Consider the following 22501-nt stretch of genomic DNA (forward strand, 5'->3'; position numbering starts at 1 on the left):
TCTCACTCTCTCACACACACACACACACACACACACACACACACACACACACACACACACACACACACACACACACACACACTCACACTCACTCAGTACTTTTTTTTTTTGTACCTCCTCTACCTCTCATGCACACTTTAGCTGCTTTTTTTTAAAAATTATGGACACACACGCACACACACAGACAGGGCAAACTGTGCAAATATTTAAGCCTATGCACATAATATCAATCTAAATAATGTCATATCTCGATTGCAGTCCAAGACTAATGCTACTGGATCATTGCAAGTAAATGCTGGAAACCCAAATCAGCTGTGTATTTGCTGACACATCCCATTTCCCCCTGCGATAAATGACTGCAATAACTCACTCGTGCTGCAAAGTGCAAGTGTCCCCCTCTAAACAGGGACATTGTGAACGGATGCTGCACCAGTTTTAGAACACCGTATTGGCTCTGCAGAGAAAGGAATTCTTGAGGTCTAAACACTGATGGTTAAATTCCACACAGATGTGTTATGCTCACAACCTAAAAAGTGATACTCAAATGAAATTTACCACTCACGGGGAATAAATTAAAGGGAGTAAGCTTCTTTCACAATCAGAATTTGCAAGTATTTGGCCCACAGATGCACTCTTCCTTTTTTTTTTTTTTTAAATAAATTGTCCTCAGCAGTGAGTGGGAGCAGCAAAAGGATATTTTCTTGTATCCATTTCATTTCTCACAGGAAAATAATTTCCAAAACCATGATTATGCAAGTAGTTCTTGTATAATCAAGTTCAGTAACTCAGGGCTCTACCTCTGTGAATCATTTGTATCCCATGAACAGCCTAGTATGTAATTGAATCTAATGCATGTGTTAGAGGATGACCGAGGGGAAACTGGTTCATTCACACACTGGAGGGATAGGCCTGTGCATGCCTGGCATCCCATCACAGACACCTGAGCTGTTCTTTATCATCAGCGTTCTCATCAAAAACACAGATGCTGTAGGATCTCCAAAGTCAACAGACTCACACTGCCCGGAATGCTGTGATAAGGTTCTTTGGAAAATCCAGATGTGTTTGTGTGTCTAAAAAGATGTTTTTATTATCCAACTAGGCCTCTGTTACCATCTCAATGGCATCCCGTGACACATTTGAGACATCGCATTTATGTTGCCTCTGGCATAGACATTAACCTTTGCCCTCTTAGCTCATCATGGTGTCTACCGAGATATCTTGAGAATGGCAAATGAAATTGCAATGCTCCGACCTTCTTTTATTATAGCCATGTCTTAAATGAAATCGAAAGTCCTTAGAATGAATTCACTTTGTAATGTCAAATGGGTTGCCTTATGGTTCCTGTGACCTCCAAGTTCTCTGTTAACAGATAAAATTGCATTTCAGGTACCACAAGCTGTGGGATTAAGAATTTATTTAATGCTCATTTATAACTACTTATAGCTGTAATAGCTGTCTACTCTCAGACTAAATGCCCCACCCCCCCCGACATCAGATTCAGCCCATTTTATCAGGGGAGGCTGTTCACTGCTGATAGGGTGTTTTGATTATTCGGCTTGTGGTTTGGCAGATTACCCAGAGTGCCTCAATGAAAGCCTGCTGGCTTAGAGGGTTCCTTCAGTACTGTCCACTGTATCTGTTGTTTCCTGACGTATCACACCATTGCCCAGGACCCAGCATTCCTGTCTAGGAATGGCTGCAGTCCAGTGGGGATTGTGCCATGGTTTGGAGGGCATTAAGAGTACATGTCCATCTGGCAGGCCATGGGAATGCACTTGACTGGAATACGTTCCTGAGCCCTTCTGTATTGGATTTTTTGTATCTCTGCCTGGAGCTGGATCGTGCTATGGAAGTTCAAACTTAATCAAAGACACATTGTGATAATGGCAAATGTAATTTACAATTTCTTCCCATAGTGTCATGGTGGTATGCCTATTTATTTGTTCTTTCACTTGACACTCTTCAGGCTTTAGGCTTTCCAAGGTTTACTTTTTCTACAAGGATGCAGGTAATGCACAGTCATTAACTGATATATATTTAAAAATATGGATGGAATTCACATTTGTTTAAACGAATCAAGGCCAAAAAACTGTTCCCCTTGAGTGTGTTTTGTAGAATCAGTCTCCAGCTTGACCAGAATGGAAAATGGAGTCAAGTACTTCACAAGCAATCTTTGTTAGACAAGTGCACTACCTGTCAGTGTGTATATACAGTAAAAGGCAAGTGACACAAGGATAAGCAGTTTGACTTTCTCATTCTTTTTCTTTTAAGGCACGGAACACGATGTGCAGGAGAAGTGGCGGCAGTCGCCAGCAATGGGATCTGTGGAGTCGGTGTGGCCTACGATGCAAAGATTGGAGGTACAGTGTGGATGATTGATTTGATCTCACAGAGGCAAAACTCAGTTTCTTTTTTCCTTTTTTTTTTTTTTTTTTTTTTTTTGGACTGCCAGAATAGGTGAAATGCTTGTTCTGCTACGCCTGTGTTATTTTCAGCCCATTTCCCAGGCACAGCATGCCACTGAATCTTTTTGAACATCACCACAGTTGTTATGTGGATTGCCAGTGTGCCATAAGTGTAATGGTTTTGCATGGAGTAACAGTGCTGAAATGCACTGAAATGGCACAGTCCCATAGCTTTTATTGAATCTCCATTAGCTTTAACAGTGTGTGGTACATGTTAAACAAAAATGGCTAATATACCTTACTTCAGGTGTTCTCTTTGGACGGACTATTCTACTATCCAGCACTATCAACACCCATAAAGTTATCAGTTAAATTACCTCCTTTTTGTGTCAGTCCTTAGCCAAGGTCAGTGGCCTGTCGTGCAGTTTTAAACAGAGGTTTGGATTGGCCTCATACTCCAGCTCTCCGCGTAGATTCATGAAATTCAACTTAGTTGTTTTTGTGTAATTTTGCTGACAGACATCAGAGGAATAAATCACTAACACTGTAGATCTGCAGACACCTTGTTGTGCAGATGGTGTCTCAGAAGAAATTAGGAGCCTCCTCAAGGTTTAATTAATGCAGCATAAATGCAAAACTGCAGTCTTTATAGTTTGTTGAAGGCATGAAGCCTGCTCTAAGATTATTTTTTCCATTTTTTTAAAATTCATGTCCCAGACAGCCAGAAATCGGATTGTTATACACATTTGGCAGGGTCTTGTTGGCATCCTGCTGTGATGTCAGCTCCTGCTGTTTTCAAGTGATGCAACCATGAATTGACTGTGTCACACTAGCCAATGAAATGTCATCACCTAGTGTCTGTCTCCATAGCTATGCACACAGAATGTTGTTGACTTTCATCTTCACCCCTTTCTTTAATTAAGAAAGTAACTTCAGTGAAATAAAAATAGCAAATGCTGGTTTGTGTCTAAGCAAACAACTAAAACTTATAAGGCAGATAGAGCCCCCCCCCAAACAAGTATTTTAAGTATTTCTCATTTCTTTTTCTTTTTTTTTTATTACACACGAAAATAAATGCCATCTATTTTCTCAGGTATCACCCAAAAAAACTAAAATGATTAATTTATATAACTGTTTTCTAGATCTTTTGATTTAATCTATTTAATTATTGACAGTTTCTTAAATATGAAAACAGCAGTCACAGTGCAAATGCTTGTGTGATATTATTATTATTTTTTTTTTTTAAATCTTGCATACTTTCTAGTGTTTCCTAATGTGTTTCCTTGTTACACGGTTTTAGTGAGGTAGCAGTTGTGGTGTCAAGGTGCAGCTACACACAGATGAATAATCTTACGCAGGGTGTTTGGCCTTAGGGGTCGGAGTGTGCTGCGTACCGCTGTTAGTTTCATCTTTAAATGATGAAGATGTGGAGGAGCAGTCAGAGCCTCCTCATTCGAGAATATACAAAAGCAGAGATTGTGGCAAAATATTTTGAAATATTAATTTGTTTGTTTTGAAAAGGATTTTGCACCCTGATGGGTTGTTTTGCTTCTGCCTAGAAGGAGGGAGCATTTTTATCGTTTCTCTTCCTATCCTTCAAAGGAAGCTTCAGTAGCTTTTTGATATTAAAGCAAATATCAGATTTGATTTGTATAACATTTTCCATGTAAATTATTTAATCTTTTCTCTATCCTAATTTAATTATTTTTTTCACAGCACAATACTAAAATTCCAGCTAAATTAAATGGGTTGTTCGGAAAGAAACTGCTGTGGAGCCATTTCTAGTACATGTGCGCATGTGTGTTGTGTTGATAATGGCTTGCTGCCTCCTTTGGTGCTGAGAACATGGTGTTTTGTCAGTGTTGTGGTGTTCTGCTGACTCCGGGACTACACATAATATTTAGTTCTTTTTAAGGACTACACATACTGTAGGAGATTATTTATCTAAGTGTATGCTCTAGCTCATTATGTCTCTGCTTATCTCAATAGCCTTCTGCCTACTTCCAGCTGTGATAAAGTTTGAACCTTGTCAAATAGTGTTTCAACTAGTCTTTACGGCCATTCCACATGGCAAGCAGTAATAAAACACATGGAATTCAGACTTTCTACCATATCAAACTATCAATTTGTGGTAATGTAGGTAGAAAATGAGGTGGACTCCTATGGTGAATATCTTTGCTTTTTTATCTGCACTTAAGTCTCTTTTCAAGCAATAAAGTCAAACTAGAACCAGCGTTCAGAAATGATCAAAGAAAAAAAAAATCCTTAAAACCATTCAGCCATTTTTCACAGAGAATAACACTTTATTTTCCTTAACACCACACAAGACAGCAACAGTTCAGATTGTGCAGATCCGACAGTGGCTCTAAACAGCTGGAAGCAAAAGTCCTTTTCAAACATCAGAAACAAAAGTGAGAAACACATTTGTTCATGTAGTCATTATTTCAGTAGTACAAATTGCAAGGTGGTATGACAATGCTACAGTGCAAAATCTTTTCTCTGTACAAGATCACCTGCTGCCTTTTCACCTGCAGAACTGAGGCTCATTATTCAGCCAGAATACTCTCTGTGAAGTACTTTCATGGTTGTTCCAAATGTAGATTGCCTGACTGGTTTCATTCTTCCAATATTCATAAGATTAACTGGGGTAAATGCAATCCCCACAATTAGTTGGAAAACCTCAGTTCTGACAAATATTATGTGATCTCCATACAAGATGCAGCTCTGAATCATACGCTAACATTCAGTCACTACCTGAAACTCTCCAAACCTTGTCTGGAAGTTTCCACTTCGTTGATTTTTATGGTAAGTGGACTGGTACTTAAATAGCACTTTTCTGCTCTGACCTAGCACTCAAAGAATGCTAACCCTAACCCAAAGAGATTTTTACTGCAAGCCGCATTTACCCAATCTCACATTCATACAAGTGCTTTCTACACCTAACATTAATGCACTCGCTCACACTCTGATGTTTGGTATCTTGCCCAAGGATACTTTGACATTGGAGTAGCCTGGGATCAAACCACTGACCTTCCAATTGGCCACCACAGCAGAAGCTCATTAGTCCCTCAGTCAGATGAGCTTATGCTATGGAGGAGGTGTCTGTCTTTTCAGAGTTTACAAGAATTGCTACTTCTCCAACCAGAATTTAATCACAGTTACACAGTTATCACCTAATCTACATCCATACACCCATTCGTGCTCAATGTCAAGCTTACAGTTGTCGCTGTAAGTGAATTGTGGTGCCAGATGAGCTACTATGTCAGTAACATTCTGGTTTATTACATCTCACTACTACTTAGTTTCATTCACCATGCTGCTCAAGGAATAATTCATCATTTTCGGAAGCATGTTTATTTGCTTTCATGCAGCTAGATGGCAAGATCAATACATATGAACCCAAAACCAGTTGTTTTCTTACGCTTTTTTTTTTTTTTTTTTTTAATATACAGAAATGAAAATAATTAGAAAGATATAGAGGGGGTTGGTAAGTGGAATCTACTCTAGAACTGGAGTGAACTTGTATATTCAGGATCCAAGATTTTAGGCAGCTGCAGGAGATGCTCGAGTCTCCTCATCGAACTACATTTTCCTCACAAAAGTGTATGCTGCCATGGAAACACTAGGGGCACAGTGACTGGAGCTTTTGCAGAACTTCAAAGAGCAGCTGCTTTGTCAGTTTAAACCATATATAACAGCATGGAGTAACTTGACCTGCAATCAAAGCAGGAAATTACTTTAGTAAAGTGCCTTCGATACCCCCCCAAAACCACTTTTCTTGTGGAGGAACACTAGATTCATTGCAAGACAACCTTCTGAAGAAATAATTGGGTTGGGCAAACACCTCTTCCTCAATATTGCTATCCTGCATTATGTCTTTGTATTTGCTTTGTCACTGGCATGGCACATCCTTGCAATCACTTTTACTTAGCCTTATAAATAAGCTTTAGTTGAAGCCTGCCTTCAGACACTGTTATGAGTTGTTCACTTGAATTGAAATAAGAGTTTGATCTAATTTACACTCAGACAGCTGCACTAATTTCATGCAGACACAAGGAAGAAAAATAGTTTCCTTTCATCTTTTTTATCTGAGTTTTCAGTCACAGAAGTCTGCTTCACACTTGAGGTAGTTCACCCACAAACCGGCTCAAACACCAAAGAAAATCAATAGAGATAGTGTTTGATTTACGTGATGGGCTCCATAATCACAGTGGGTAGACATAAAACTAACAACAGCAGCATGCACTGCACCACTGCAGGAGCTTTACAAATACACATGAACACTGAGCTGGATTGAAAACTCATGAAAATATGCAAATGAAACACTACAGCAGTAATGTTTTGTGCCTACACCTTGCTGAGTACATTGTCATCTCAAGCTGCGGCACTATGCCAACTCTAAGCTGCAGACTACAATAACAGGTATCTGCAAGATTGTCCTCAACAATCAGCACTTTGCATCTTTCAGTGTGATTTTTAAAAACTGCACCAATTTAGCATTGCACTCACTGCATTCATATACAGTTTAAAAAGTATCAGATTTGTATCAGAAGGTTGAGTAATTATTTTTATATGTATATACCAGTCAAAAATTTTGGACATACCTACCTACACCTTCTCATTCAGTGGTTTTTCATTATTTAAAAACTGTCTGCATTGTAGATTAATACTTAAGTTATCCCAACTATGAAGAAATACATATGAAATTATTTAGTAAACAAAAAAGGGTTAAACAAACCAGAATATGTTTATATTTGAGATTTTTCAAAGTAGGCACCTCTTGCTTAGATGACAGTTTTGCACATCTTGGTATTTTCTCAGCCTTATGAGTTGGTCACCTGGAACAGCTTTCAGTTAACAGCTGTGCCTTGTCAAGAGTTAATTTTTTGAATTTGTTGCCCTCTTAATGGGTTTGAGACCATCAGTTGTGTTGTGAAGAGGTAGAGTTGGTATACAGTGAATAGCCCTGTTTGAGTAATGTTCTGATCCATATTATGGCACAAACTACTTAACTAAGTAAAGAAAAATGACAGGCCAGAAAAATTACAACATTATGAAACTGGCTCTCATCAGGACTGCCCCAGGAAAGGAAGACCAAGAATTATCTCTGTTGCACAGGATCAGTTCATCAGAGTTACCAGCCTCAGAAACCGCAAGTTAACAGCACCCTAGATAAAAGCCCACCTTAATGCTTCAGAGTTCAGCTAGCACACACTTCTCAACATCAACTGTTTGGAGAAGACCACGTGAATCTGGACTTTATGGTCAAATTGCTGCAAAGAAGCCACAGCGTTCTACAGTGACATGCCATCCCATCTTAGTGGGACCATCATTTGTTTTTCAACAGGACAATGACCCTAAATGCCTCCAGACTATGTAAGGGCTATTTGACCAAGAAAGAGGGTGATGGAGTGTCGCGTCAGATGATCTGGCCTCAGTCACCTGATCTAAACCCAACTGAGATGGTTTGGGATGAGCTGGACCGCAGAGTGAAGGCAAAACGGCCAAAAAGTGCTCAGCACCTCTGGGAACCCCTTTAAGACTTTAAAACCATTTCAGGTGATTACCTCATGTAGCTGTTTACTACATGATTCCTTATGTGTTCCCTCATAGTCTTGGATGATTCAGTATTAATTTACAATGTAGGAGAAAAAATAAAAAAACATAGAATGAGGAGGTGTGTCTAGACTTTTGACAGGTCCTGTATTTTTATTCCATATGTTTTTTTTTTGTTTGTTTGTTTTTTTTTTGTTTTTTTGCTTGTCAAAAATGGGGTTGTTTTAGTGAACTAGAAATAAACAATTGACTAGATTTGAAAGAAAACAAATAGAACTGAAATGAAAGAAGTACATAGTGTATATAGATTCAGTTTAAGTTGTACTAGATTTAAATGAACGTCATTTAAGAACAGTTATAGGGGCCGTATTCAGTTTTGGAAAGACACTCTTTAATGACCACCTTGTTCTTTTAGTGTGACAGATTCTCAAATTTAAAGCCTTGGTTTTGTTATTATTTGGTATTTCATTAAAATAAATTCTAATTTATGTGTGCGTGTAAATCAAGGTCATCGGACCAAAATTGGAACTTCAGGTTGGTCATAAATTTTGGCCTCCCCAGTTGTAGTTGTGATCCGCACATGCATTCACACAGCAAGCTAATACAAGAGGTCCACCTCCACAGCAACTGCTAGCTAACACAGAATAGGAAAGTTGATGCTGGGGCAGACAATTTCAACTGAGGTTGAAATTAGAAGTTTTATGAGATGCCCATATTAGATATACATGTCACTTTCAAGCTTGTGAAACAGGATGTTGTGTGAACTGTTTTAGGGTTTTATGAGGACCATATTGTATCTGCAAAGGCTTTGAGACAGTTTCAATTAACTTAAACATGTCAGTAAGCTTTAATTCTGGCCCTTGATGCAATTCACGTTTCCAGGTGTGGCCCTTAGTGAAAATGAATTTGCATTGCTGACTTAAAGTATCATAAGAAATATAGCGCAGAAGTAGTAATAAATTTCTGTTTTGTCATCTGATATGTGTGTCTTTGTATGGCTGTGACATTGACATTTGCATTTGTGAACACGACTGCAGGTGTGCGGATGCTGGATGGTGAGGTGACTGACATGGTGGAAGCCCAGTCTCTGAGTCTGAATCCCCAACACATCGACATCTACAGCGCCAGTTGGGGTCCGGAGGACGATGGCAAGACTGTCGATGGACCGGCAAAACTCGCCAAAGAAGCCTTTCTGCGTGGAGTTACAGAGGTGTGTGTGTGTGTGTGTGTGTGTGTTCGTAGGATACAGAAATTATTTACTGCCTGTGTGTTGCTTCCTTTCAGCAGTCAGTAATTGAACTGTTCAAGCATGAGAGGACACAAGCGGGAAGAACAAAGCGTTTTTTGACCCTGACAGTTATGAATGGAAAGGAATGTCCTCTAAAAGCCACCCAGGAAGAAAAATCCTAGAAAATGAGAAGAGGCAGCGCTGGCAGAAATTAAATGTTTTTTTGTTTTTTTTCTCCCTTTTGTTTTGTTTGTTGAAGGACATTTATTAAACTGTGAGCTCATCTTGAATCTTGCATCTCTTTTAGTTAATGAAGTTGTGCTTTAAGTGTGAGTTCAGTGTTTTTTTGTTTTTTTTTCCCCCCCCTTTTCCGTCACAAGGTTGTCTTTAAAAATTCCAATTAAACAGTTAGTGGAGCTTTAAATTTCTTAATGATGAGCATTTATAATCAAAAGCTTCCAAACACATGCTTATCTATATGCATATACACGTAGAGGGATTTTAGAAGAGTAATTTCAGAAACTTTTCTGCCAACATCTAACAACGTGATCTGAATATTAACTACAAAGGCAGCACACTGTCATGTCGTCAGTCCTGTTGTTGATAGCGGGACTTGTTTTAATGCATGTGACACACTGGGTTTGTGTCAGATAATGTAAAATGAACAAGTTAGCAGATTAGTAAGTATACTTATCACACCCCAGCCTCTCACATCTGCTCTGTCCGTGAATAAACACATCTATTCTGCTAACACCGACTCTCCTTATGGAGCAGTAGGATTCAAGGCATGTGCCATAAAGCTTGATTGGAACCGCTGACACTGACTACTAAGATAATTGCCACAGTGACAGCACTGTCAGATGGTGGTGTGGGTGGCGCATAGCTGGAATTGATCAATGCAGAGAGAGAGAGAGAGATGGTGCCACTCAATACAATAAAGCTGCTCTTAGATGAAAATTATTGCACTTCAAAGGCTGAGAGGTTGGATGATTTATTACAATGAGCTGTTGTCATATACTGCCTTTCTGTATTGAATTGCTGTCATGCGATATTTGGGGCTTTGTAATTTAGTGAGTGACCACCCAGGCCTGTACATTGGGTTTTAATGGGGCTCTTTTTGAAGTGAACCCCCCCCCCCTATAATTTGGCTTCCTATTAAAGATTGAATGAGATTTTGTTCTTCCATAGATACTGTTGGTCTGTGGCACAAATGGATGAAAGGGCATGTGGTTGCCTTTTATTTTCTTGTTTGTCTAAATGTATGTTGTGTTCTCCAGGGTCGTGGTGGTTTGGGCTCCATCTTTGTGTGGGCTTCTGGTAATGGAGGGAGGGAGAAGGACAGCTGCAACTGTGATGGCTACACCAACAGCATCTACACCCTGTCCATCAGCAGCTCCACGCAGAACGGCAATGTCCCCTGGTACAGCGAGGCTTGCTCCTCCACCCTTGCGACCACCTACAGCTCGGGAAATCTCAACGAGAAGCAGATAGTGAGTTTCCAAATTTTGTTGTCTGCTGAAAGGGTTGAATGAGAAGTACTAAGCCAGTCTGCAAAAATACAGCTCACTACCACCTGAGGCTCAAACATCTGGAACATTTTAACATCTGAGAAGCGGGAAATCTGAGAGAGCTAAATAAACTGATGATTTTAATAGTTGGAAATAAATTTTAATCTCATTGTGATTAATTGTTTCAGTTCTATAGATAGTACATTAAGCACTTTCATCACTTTCATCAGCATTTTTGTTTTATGTCCTCCATGTGTGAATCACAGCTTCTTCATTCTTTGCTGCTCTTCTTTCCAGTTCTAAACCATTCATTCAGTTTTGGGCCATTAAAATGATTATGAGTTGTGAACGGCTGAAACTCCATCTGGTAATCTGTTGCTGCTTAACACTCTAGTCACAAATGCTGTTTCCCTCTTTGTTTCTCACATGTGTGCACACAGTTTCTTTCTCTAGCATGCACTTTATCTGCCAGACCAACTGGATGGGCAGCTTATGACATCTCCATGATGTGTGGCTGGTCCCTTAATGCTTCAGTGATGTACTTGTTTAATTGTGCTGTCACTCATGAACCCAGGAATAAAGAGCTGGAGTAGAGGGTTATACAGGAACCCTCTGGGGTTATACAGGAACACCTTATTGTCTGTTTTTTTTTTTAATTACATGTATAATATCCTTCTCTTTCAAATTAAAGTGAGTTAGATGCACTCCTAAAGCTCCTGAATGCATAATGGCCATTAAAGTCATTCTACTAGTGCATTTATTATTCCTCCAGTCTGTTAAAAGATCTGTTTCTGTATGCTCTGCACTGGTCAGCAGATTTGTGATCTAAGGTGCTTTTGTTCCAACTTTATTTAGTAGCATTGATTGACTTCACCTCCAGAATTATTGGGGGGGGGGGGGGGGGGGGGCTTATCACCAGGCAGTGTTTTGTAACCTTTATCTTTCAACAGATGGGTTTTTCCTGAGGACAAATACACCACATTGCTCTGTATTCGTACAGCTGCAGAAAATTCTCAGTACAACCATGGCTGCTGGGCGGGGGTGGGGGTTGGGAGGGTTGGTTTATTGACAAGATCTCTGCTGGAGCAGTTCAGGGGAAAAATGAGACTTGTTCAAAAGACAGAGCATAAGCTATATGATTTCTCTGGTTTTATTTTTTTTTTTGCTTTTCTACCCATTGGATGATTTCTCGCTTCAGCAAATGCATATGGGATAATAAGTGAGGAAGTGATGGAGGAAAAAGGTTTTTGCTCACTCAAGGGAGGCAAATTCCAATTTATCAGGTTACAAGAGGGTGAAATATCTTGTGAATTAAAAATACAATTTTGACAAAAAGCTGATATTTGAAATGAGAATACCTTCATTTTCAAGTACAGTAAGATTAATGTACTGCACTGGGCTATATACAGTTGCATGAAGAAAATGGCAAGGTTCTATGTGAGGGTAGAGCAAAGTTAGAAAATTGCATTGAAAATTGACTAGGTATGTTTACTTTCTAGCAGCAGCAAGTGAATTATGAGCTTATGAGAGTCTATTTTTTACCTTTACAATAATGCAAGTGCAATTATAAATGAGGAGGAATGCTGTGAGACTTAAGTCTACTGTGTTCATCTTCCTTAGGTGACTACAGATCTCAAATCTAAGTGCACAGACTCCCACACAGGAACCTCTGCCTCTGCCCCGCTGGCTGCTGGGATCATCGCTCTCGCCCTTGAGGCCAAGTAAGTGCTTATCACCATCATTTTTCTGAGTCCGACTAGGCTTTGCTATTCTTTTCAGCTGTATAGCCTCATTGTAACTTTTACTATCTGCTTAATCCCCTGTCTTTTGTTTTGTTTTTTTTTGGTGAGGGCTTGTTAGAGAGTGCAACAGCTATTCTAGAGATCCTTTTTCCAAAATTGCATGTGCACATAAGTATTCTGAATACCAAAGTAGTTTGTAGTAATGCTCCACTGCTCTTTCTAGCATGTAGTTAGAAGTTTCCTAACAGCAACCTCATGAAAAGAGAAAAAAAAAAAAAGTTAAAATATTTGTCATTTTTGTTGCACAAACTTTTCCAAGCCCAATTTAAAATATTTAAAATTCTTCTATTAAATTAAGCTTTTACTGCTGGTGCTGCATGTTTCTGCATTAGTTCTGCATGATTATCCCATTTTATGAATTACTTTTTAACCCCTCTGCCACAGATTTCAACTGTGCACGTACAGACAACACCATTTGGATGTGAGCGCTAATCATTCTTATCTAGTCACGCAGCACTAATGGAGAGACAAACACGAACGTCAGAACAGCCCTGAAAACAAGTAATTAGTCTTGTGGCAAAACAGAGTGAGGTGATGGAAAAAGATTGCAATTAGGAATGAATTTGATGACAAAGTGATTCAGCAAAGTTATTATCTAAAAAGCCTCATTTTCTCTACATCCGCAATAAGAATAAAAAGCCTGTACACATTTAATCACAACAGAGAGGCCAGTTGTGACTTTATGTAAGCCCTTTCTGTGTTTAGTAAATACCTGCGTGGCTGCATGGAGAATTAAGATGCTTTGGGAAAATGTCTCGCAAAGGGTAATCAGACCGTTTTGATTTAGATGCGCTGCTAAATCTCCTGAATATATGCAGAAATTGACTTGAAATATATAAAATTTTAAGTCAACGTGTAAGCCGAAAGAATGTGGCTGGTACTTTGCCATATTCTGTATTTAATCGGCTGTCCACCTGCAAGTTCAGGATATAGGATGAAGTGTCAGAGGCAACTGTTTGATCTGTTTCTGTGCCTCAACTTAAATTTTAAGGCTTACCGTGTGTGTCTCCCTTTGTATTGGTCTCTCTCTTTCCTTGTGTGTGTGTGTGTGTGTGTGTGTGTGTGTGTGTGTGTGTGTGTGTGTGTGTGTGTGTGTGCTTGCATATACGCGTGCTCCAGTAAAAATCTGACCTGGAGGGACATGCAACATCTGGTTGTACGAACTTCTCACCCTGCCCACCTGCTCACCAATGACTGGAGAAACAATGGAGTTGGTCGCAAAGGTACAGCAGCTCCTTTCAAGTTTTCCTCAACCCTCTGAAGTTTGCAGATGCCTTTGAGGCTCATTATTGCAGTCCAGACTTAACTGGACAGAGAGGTTGAAATGCACACAGCTGGGAGAGTGAGGCTGCAGGGTAACATTTACTCTTTTCTCTCGCTTTCTACAGTTAGCCATTCGTATGGATACGGTCTACTTGATGCCGGTGCAATTGTTTCCCTGGCAAAATTGTGGACCAATGTCGGACCACAGCGAAAATGTGTGATCACCATGGTCAGTGAGCCAAGGTTAGTATCCCACATGTGCAGTCATATAGTATCTCAACACCCTGATCACAAGTGTCTGTTAAGGTGACCCAGAGAGGGGCAGCACACTGCAACCGACACAAAAATACATGTAAATAAACAAAACACAAGCAAACTATAGAAATGTCTGCATTTAAAAAGATTCTTACAGTACAGCCAAATAGAATGTGCTGCTAATGCAGCACAAGCAGCCTATCTGAGTTTGCTTAGATTTGAATTAATTTGCTGAGTTTCAGTCACAAAACAATGAAAAACAGCAGTGTGTCCCAGCTGGGTTCACTGTTATGCGTCTCCTGGAAAGATTACAATTGTATTCTGGGATACTTATAGCACATTCTTGAATTTGCTCCTGTTGTGTCTTCAGTGCATTTGCTTTTGGTTGTATTGCCTTTCCTTAATGTGCTTTTTGTTTATTTGCGTGTGTTTTCATGAGATGCACTGTGTTGGGCTCTTGTGGCCACTGTGGTTTACGCATATTACAGCTGTCACTTTTCTAAAAAAAACAAAACAAACAAGTTATTTGTTTGAGTTACTTTGAATAAAACCCACATAGCCTAATTATTAAACTAAGCCATATGTGTCTCTGGAGGAAATTATTTTATTGGATTAGAGCAAATGGATGTTCCAGTATTTTTGAAATTTGACCCATATTATGGACCAAAAAAAAGTCAGGATATCTTTCTGGCAAAAAACACAGAGCCCCAGTTTAAAAATGCTAATTATTTGTAATTAGCTTTTGTAATTGCGTAGTTATCTTTAGAGATAAAATATGAAGAGTGAATTAAGTAAATGGTAAACATAGAAAAAGAGGGGTAGAGAAATGATAACAGCACTTAATACTATGTTAAGAGAACAGTGTGACTTTAAGCAGTAGTTAAATACTATAAGATAAGCCTAAATGTTTCAGAAATAGTAAGTTAAGAGTAAGCGAAAAGAGAAATCCACATTAGGGAGAAGCTCGCCTGCGACTGAGCTGTCACATTTTGGCACAGCGAGACATTGTGTCTTCATCTTCATCTTGGCTCTGGGCACCTATTGAAATGCCTGTCATTTTGTGTGCACTTAAAAGAGAAATAATAGTTTGTCAATTCATCTGTACCTCTCACTGTTAAGACTATACATTTCTTCCTAGCAGTTTTATTCTTCCTTTTCCTGATGTCTCCGTCTAAATCCAGTCAGACATTTCCTCTTCATTATGCGCTGCCTGTCACTTCCCTTGCTGGCTTTGAGGTTCCTCTCTTTTACTGCAGCTATGAGATGCTCAGAGCAGATGGTTTGAGCGTCTGGGAACAGCAGTCAAGGCAGGTTATTCAATTTACATTTTAGGTGTTTAGCTGACGTATTTATCAAGACTGTCTTGCAATAAGTGAGCAAGCAGGGTTTCAGTATCTATCTCACTGTTAGTTACTTCTACTCCTTACCTCTGACAGAGTCATGACCATGAGCCCACATTATGCTCATTTACAGGCTCATAATTTTATTTTGTGTTCTCATTGGCTAGAGAGGCTCGTTTAACTGTTACATATAACTGTTCTGTGAGTAAAGAACAGTTGTGAATAAATAAAAATGCCATTCCGAAGCGGTTGCCAATTTTTTTTCTTTTTGAAGGCATGGCACCTGCTACAGGGTGTTGGAGATTCCTGAAGAACAGTCAGCCAGTGGTTCAGGAGCACTGTTCTCTCATTTGGGTGGGCTGTGTAACTATGCCGACCTTTTACATGCACAAAAAAAAGCTGGAACACACTTAAAAGGAAGCAATTTTATGAATGGTGATTTTATGATTATATTAAGTCCAACAATACTGTGCAATTATTATATTTAAAGACCAATATTATGAAGTGCTAGAAATACGAAGTGAATTATTATAACCATAATTACAATAACATTAGGCGATTTACTCATGTGGCAGTGAGAGGATTTGAATTAGGTTTTGAATGGCATGACGGACAGAAAAACTCCTGTGTGCCTAACTGAATAAGGCCGGCTTTGTTGCAAATGCATGTCAATGTACTGTAAGAACAATGAATGTGATCAGTGTGTGCCCATTTCCTCCTCAGAAAAGTTGATGCTTATTACTACCAGGTCTGCAAAATGTTTTATAGATAAAAACTGGAGCATGGCATCAGTTGAAAGCGCTTGTGTAGATTTTAAAAAGTGATTTATGATTTAGAAACATCCCTTTTGTTTCTTACTGCCAAATGCTTCAAGTTTGGCTGACTTCCATGTTTTGTTTGTTAAAAATCTTTATGCATGCTGAATTGAAATGAACACGTCTATGTGACTGGTTGATTTTTGGTCCCCGTCTGCAAATGTTCCCTCCTAATTCTGTATAGGATTTAATGTTGGACATTATACTGGCTTTACATATTTTAAAAAAGTCAGAAATTATAAACAAAATGTGGTTGTTTAAAGGAGTGGTTTGAGACAATGGGTCAAATTTGGAATTACATGCAATATGTTTGTGGTTTACTGTGATTAATTAGGAAAATCACAAATGTGTTGCTGTCTACATACACCGAAATTAACTACTTGCATTTGGAGAACAACCAGAAGCTTATAGCATTTAAAATCCTTCACAAACAGTGACATAGTTGCTGCAGAATGGTGATTGAACTGCAGAGTGATACAGAAGCTCAGCAACCTTGCTTTTATGTAGCAATGTAACCAGAAGACAACCAGATGAGATTAGTCCCCTATTGCAAAGAGATGTGCCGCAGGCGAGTTGTGCATGTTGGCACAGACCGACCCATATTGATTGTTGGCAATCCATCGACATTTTATAAATTAGATGGCAGTTATTTGCAGACCTTCGCCAATCTGTCTGAGAGTGATTGCAGTCCGTCCAAGTTGAAGCCCGATTGTGTGCAGACATGTTGCCTCCCACCAGGTAACCTGTGCAATCGCCTTGTGATCTAAAGTGGTTGCAAAGAGGTAGAGGGTGTAGCATACTCAACGTCTGCACAGCCAGTTGGTCTCTGCAACCAGTGGGTGTAGAATTCAATGTGTGCAACCACATATGTTTTGTTTTTTTTTATTGCTATATATATGAACCAACCTGAAAAAATATATTCAAGGATTTATGTATTGACAAATTGGAATCTGGCAACACACTAGGTCAAACAGATTTGTATTTATGCTTAATGCTTGATCAAAAAGCAGAGGGACAGTAAGGTGCATCTTCTCATTTAATTGTTGATCTTTCACACTGACTAAATGGTAGATTGGTTGTATGTTTGCAGCTTATGTTTTTTTTTTTTTTTTTTTTTTTTTTTTTCCTTTGTTTTTAGTCTGTGATTTGTAAAAACAGTTTACAGATGTTTGCAGCACTGCCACAAATTTAGATGCTTCCAGACCTTAAATAACAGATGCCTGTGCTGCAGTGGTCAACTAGCAATGATAAATCAACCTCAACAGCTCTCTATATAAATTTCCATTTTTCTCACATTTTCTGTCTTCACCTAGAGAAACCATGAAATACATTTTGCAAGCATGCTTAAATGCTGCTTGGCTGTCACTTTGCATTATAATATTATCATGGGCAGTCGCTATATGACTCATTGGCATCTGAATAGTGTAGTAAATTAACCTCTTACATGACTTTTCCCATGAGAGGCTGTTTCAAAGGTCAAAGGTGCTTACTGTATGCAGTCTTTTCAGTGCATCCTGGAAAAATGTGAATCAGCCTGAACCTGATGGGACTCAACCTGGCAGTTTAATGATCATCTTGTCTATAATTTGGGCACATCTGTGTTACTAAAACCACGCACCTTCCTCCTCCTTGGAATTATTGTGGATGCGTATAATCTCCTAAGCGGATTTATGGAAGAAAAAAAGAGGTGCGTGTTTACTTCCACAGAGGACAGGGGTGCTACAGGTTGAGACACTAATCCTGTTCAAGGCTACAAACCATTCACCCTTCGCTTGCTGTCAGTGTCCATGCCCTTTGCCATAAAATGTCATACTCTCAGTAATAAGCCACTAATAATTCCACTGTCGCACAACCTTCAAGAAATGTCCATATCTGACTCAATGTGTCGACTTTATTTTCCATGTTTAACAGGAACATTGGCAGCCATTTATATATTAACAAGAGTGTGGACGCCTGCATCGGGACAGACAGTCATGTGACCTCATTAGAGCACGTCCAGGCCCAGCTCACCCTGTCCTACAACCGGAGGGGAAACCTGGCAATCCACCTCATTAGCCCTGCTGGCACACGCTCCACACTGCTCCACCCCAGGTAAAAAAGAAAAAAAAAAAAAAAGCACCACGACGCAAACACGGAGATCTACAGTGCAAGCTGGTAAACAAACTGTTTTACACTCCCGCTTGTTGTTTTCCGGCAGGCCTCATGACTACTCATCGGAGGGTTTTAATGACTGGGCTTTCATGACCACCCACTCTTGGGATGAGGATCCTACTGGGGCGTGGATGCTTGAGATCGAGAATGTGGCTGGTGCCAGTGACTATGGTAAAGCAGTTTTGTTATTACATAAAGAAAATATACACCAATTACCCACAGCATTACAACCACCTGCTAAATAATGGGTCCCCTTGTGCCATCAAACTGCTGACTCATCAGGGCATGGACATCTGTGGGCTTCCTTTTGTGTCTGGCATTGGAATGGTAGTTGAACATTGTGGTTTGGTCCCTTCATTAACTGGGATTATTCCCTCTAAATTCTGCAGTTCCTTGATTAAAATTGAGGTTTGAGGTGTTTGGAAGCCTTTGGCATTTTCTAAGCTGTTCCTGGGCATTTTTGATGGGGCATTTTATTGACAGGGCACATTTTCCCCCAGGTGCTGGTGGGGATGGTGCTCTAATGGGTAGGTGAACTTGGTCTGCAGCAGTCATACCAAGGGTGGGTGATATGTGCCAAAGTAAGATCCACATGAGTGCCAGAAACCAAATTTTCCCAGCAGAACATTTATATTAGATAATTGCTTCTCCTGGTTTTAATGTTGTGGCTGATCAGTGTATGGAATAATTGGTTGCTTTCAGGCTTTGTTTTATTCAGTATCAATTTATTGCCCTGTTTCTCATTAATTTCTGCAAAATGCTGATCAAAAGTCCTTAGAGTCCACGTGAATGTTTTTAACAGTCTTAAACTGTGCTGACGAAAATGAAGAGAGAGAAGCATAGCATACAAATGATTATTCCCCTCACTAGGTCATCAGGATGACCCTAAATGACATTACTTGAATGTTATTTAATGCAACCTTTAATCTGTTGGGTCTGCAGTTCAGCTCAAGGGTTGAAGGGTCAGTGCCAGGAGATTAGAGATCAAGTGGCTTTGCTCTCCAAAGTGTCGCTACTCTTTTTATAGTAGACTGTATGGCTCTGCAGCCTTCCATTTTCTTATTGCAGGAAGCATGATAAATAGACTAAATACTTCAGTGTTTATGGCTGGCCATTGATCATCACACAACCATCTAGACAACCACAACTGTCCACCCACAACTCCATACCCACAACTCCATATTCAGCCAAAATATTTTAGAAAAAACATCTAGATTAAAGTCTGACGCCTCCCTCCTCAGTAAGAAGTCATTTACTAGAGTGGAACCTCTCACGAGGCCCCACACTTGAATGATTTTTGAGAGATGTGCTCTTTACAACTTGTTAGGCACAGAGTGAAATCATGCTGTCTTTAAATTTGCAGCCCATATCAAGGAGTCATTTTCTGCCACTTTATGCTGAAAATCCGTGAGTATAATATGAGATGAGGACACATTTACAAAAACCACCCAAGGGAGTGCTGGAGCCTTGCTGTGCTTGACAGGCCTAATTTTTTTTTTTTTTTTTTTTTTTTCCCCCCACAGTTAATTTTAGTTTTTCATCTGTCTCTCCACCCAGGCACTCTGACCCAGTTCACCCTGGTGCTGTATGGCACTGGCTCAACAACTTCTAGCTCCTCTGAAAAGTCTCAACCTGGCAATGACAGCTGCAAGACGTTGGATCTGAGGCAGATATGCATCGGTAAGACTGGTGTCTCCCGTCTCCAGTTTGCTCCTCACAGATTGTTACAGCTACAGCAGCTGAAGAGAAGTAATGTAGTGTCACATTCAGGTGTGACACGTGAAGTAGCCTGGTCAGTGTCGATGCTCTGAAATACTATCTCAGCTGCTTCCATTTGCTTTGTGTCTGTATGTCTATGCAGACTTTACTCTGCTATGTAGCTTTATTATCAGCACAATTTTTTTTTTTTTTTAAAGAAGACCTGAGTTCTGATAAGATCAAACTTAAATTTACTCCACATCTATTTTTAATAATCTGATTTAAATAAGGAGGCTCCTACTGTGTTCTGCCAAGTCCAATTAGGGCTATAGGCAAGGTCTAAACATACCACTGAGCAGGAGGCAGTGTGAAGTCTGCCTACGTGTTGTCTGAAACAGTGACAGTCTGACCCCTGCAGGCCGTCAGAGTTACTTGCATGCTTACGGAAAAGGGTGAGCTCAACGTAATTATCATGTTTGTTGTGATCATATCCTTTTGTCATATAGCACTGGGTGTGCTCTGACTTGGGGCTCACAACTATAATTTTCTGTTTTTGAGCAAACTGACAAGATGCAGCAGGAAGTGAAATTTTCCTCCTTCTGTTGGCTCTCCTGTTTTCAGCTCTGTTACCCCCACCACTCACCGTCTGTTAATTGTCACTACAGGCAATGGTCTGCATCTGGACTTGGTGCATATGGAAATGTCTTCTAGTTTAAGCATGCTGCACTCAGCATATAAATTCCAAAGGTTTAGTAAGTGAAAGCAGCTCTAGTAAAAGTAAAAATTTAAAACTACAAAAAAACCCAAAAAAGGTCTTAAAACAGAAAGGGCAGGCACTGCGTGAATTGCCATGTTAAAAGTGCTCTCTCTGCTTTCTCAGGGCAGGAGTCCTGGTTCTGCTTTTTTGGGTTGTCTGACTCATATGAAGAGCTAAAAGGTGCAGTAGTTTATTTCTATTTCTCTGTGTTACAGAGTGCAATGCCGGCTACTACCTCTTTCAGCAGGGCTGTGTGAAAGAATGTCCAGCAGGCTACTCGGTGGGCTCTCAGCCTCTCAACTACACAGTGGGAAACTTTATAGAACCAGCTTCCGTCCCCGCCTGCCTGCCCTGCCCACCACCCTGCCTGACCTGCAGCAGCCTCAGCCCCTGGTCCTGCCTGTCCTGCCCCCTGCACAGCTCCCTGGACCCCATCTCTGGCACCTGCCTGCACCTCAACCAATACATGCGTGAGTCCCCTGGTAGCTTCATGGTGGGTCCGGGGAACCAGAGATTGCAGCTAGAACCCGGCTCCCGGCTCCCCATAACCATTGCTGTGCTCAGTTGCATGGCCATCATCGCCACCTTCGCTGGCATCTTCCTGATGCTGCAACTACGCTCCGGTGCACTCATCAAGCTGCCCTCCCTGGAGGCTGGCGGTGGGCTTGGGGGCGGCTTCAGTCTCGGCGGAAGTAGGGTGGTATCGTACCGTGGCATCCCAACAGTGTGGGGGGATGAAGGGGTAAATACAGACTCTGAAAACGAAGAGTTTGACGTCCAAAATGAGAGGACTGCCTTTATCAAAACACAAAGTGCTCTTTAATGCCTCCCCCCACGTCCCTCCTTCTCTTCTGCTTTTAAAACCTTCACACCCACATTTGTCTGATAATTCAGGGCTGTGGTAACTGTCTTCTCTCACAGTCTTTTCTGGTTTTATCACTCATTCATTTTCTTTTTCTATCTTATCGGATTCTCATCTGAGTGCTGTTTTGGGATCTGGTTCTTCCACTCTGCTGTGGGAGACCTGATGGGAAGCTGCTGTCTCTCAAAGCTCGGGATGGCCTGAGCTTTGCTCTGTTCACACTTGGGCGCTTTTCTATTAAACTGGCTCTCTCCCTCCTCTTGCCCTCAATCACTAACAGTGTCTGTCTGTGCAGAGTCCATTTTCCCCTCCAGCTCCAGCTCCTTTTTGTTACAGTAAACAAATGATTATTATTTGCTTTCTTCCTCTTTTTTTTTTTTCTTCCTTTTTCCACTGTGTCCTTTAGTCTCAGTGCAGTAGCCAGATGAGATTGAGTGTGTGTCTGTGCGTGTGTGTGTGTGCATGTCCAAATGAATGTGTGAATGTGAGCGTGTAAATCTGATGAACAGTGTAGTGCCCTTTATAGAGAAGCGGGTCCTGTCATATTTGGTGCTTTAAGGATAATGTAATGGCCAAAAATTGTATTATGAGGCATAAAATCCAATTGGGAAATATTTATTCTCTCTGAAGTGTCTTTAATGACCTCACTGTCTATAATCTGTTAGCAAACACAAGGCTCTGTAGTAATTCACATTTTTAAGTTGCATATTGATGCAAGATACATTTTGAAGGTCTCACAAATCAAAATTATAGTAATTGATGAGAAAAATGTACAGACTTTAATGGTTTACAATTATGCATCAGCAGGCAGACATACAAAGCAGACCTTTCAGGATATGCCATCTCTGCAGTGTCTTTTTA

The 22501-nt window shown here is 40.2% G+C and overlaps 1 protein-coding gene across 3 annotated transcripts in view; it reads left to right on the top strand.

Moving 5' to 3' along the window:
* The window catches only part of furina (furin (paired basic amino acid cleaving enzyme) a), a 78542-nt gene extending 56288 nt beyond the window's left edge, over nt 1-22254 (top strand). For all 3 annotated transcript variants that reach the window (XM_030726430.1, XM_030726431.1, XM_030726432.1), the window contains exons 7-16: nt 2272-2360; nt 8999-9171; nt 10467-10679; nt 12318-12418; nt 13619-13722; nt 13888-14005; nt 18084-18263; nt 18370-18494; nt 19881-20003; nt 20994-22254. In XM_030726430.1, coding sequence (XP_030582290.1) covers nt 2272-2360; nt 8999-9171; nt 10467-10679; nt 12318-12418; nt 13619-13722; nt 13888-14005; nt 18084-18263; nt 18370-18494; nt 19881-20003; nt 20994-21601 — 1834 coding nt within the window. In that variant the 3' untranslated portion in view covers nt 21602-22254. The remainder of the gene's footprint in view (nt 1-2271; nt 2361-8998; nt 9172-10466; nt 10680-12317; nt 12419-13618; nt 13723-13887; nt 14006-18083; nt 18264-18369; nt 18495-19880; nt 20004-20993) is intronic.
* The last annotated feature ends 247 nt before the right edge of the window (nt 22255-22501 follow it).

Source organism: Archocentrus centrarchus, chromosome 3 (genome assembly GCF_007364275.1).
Source record: "Archocentrus centrarchus isolate MPI-CPG fArcCen1 chromosome 3, fArcCen1, whole genome shotgun sequence".
NCBI lineage: Eukaryota > Metazoa > Chordata > Actinopteri > Cichliformes > Cichlidae > Archocentrus > Archocentrus centrarchus.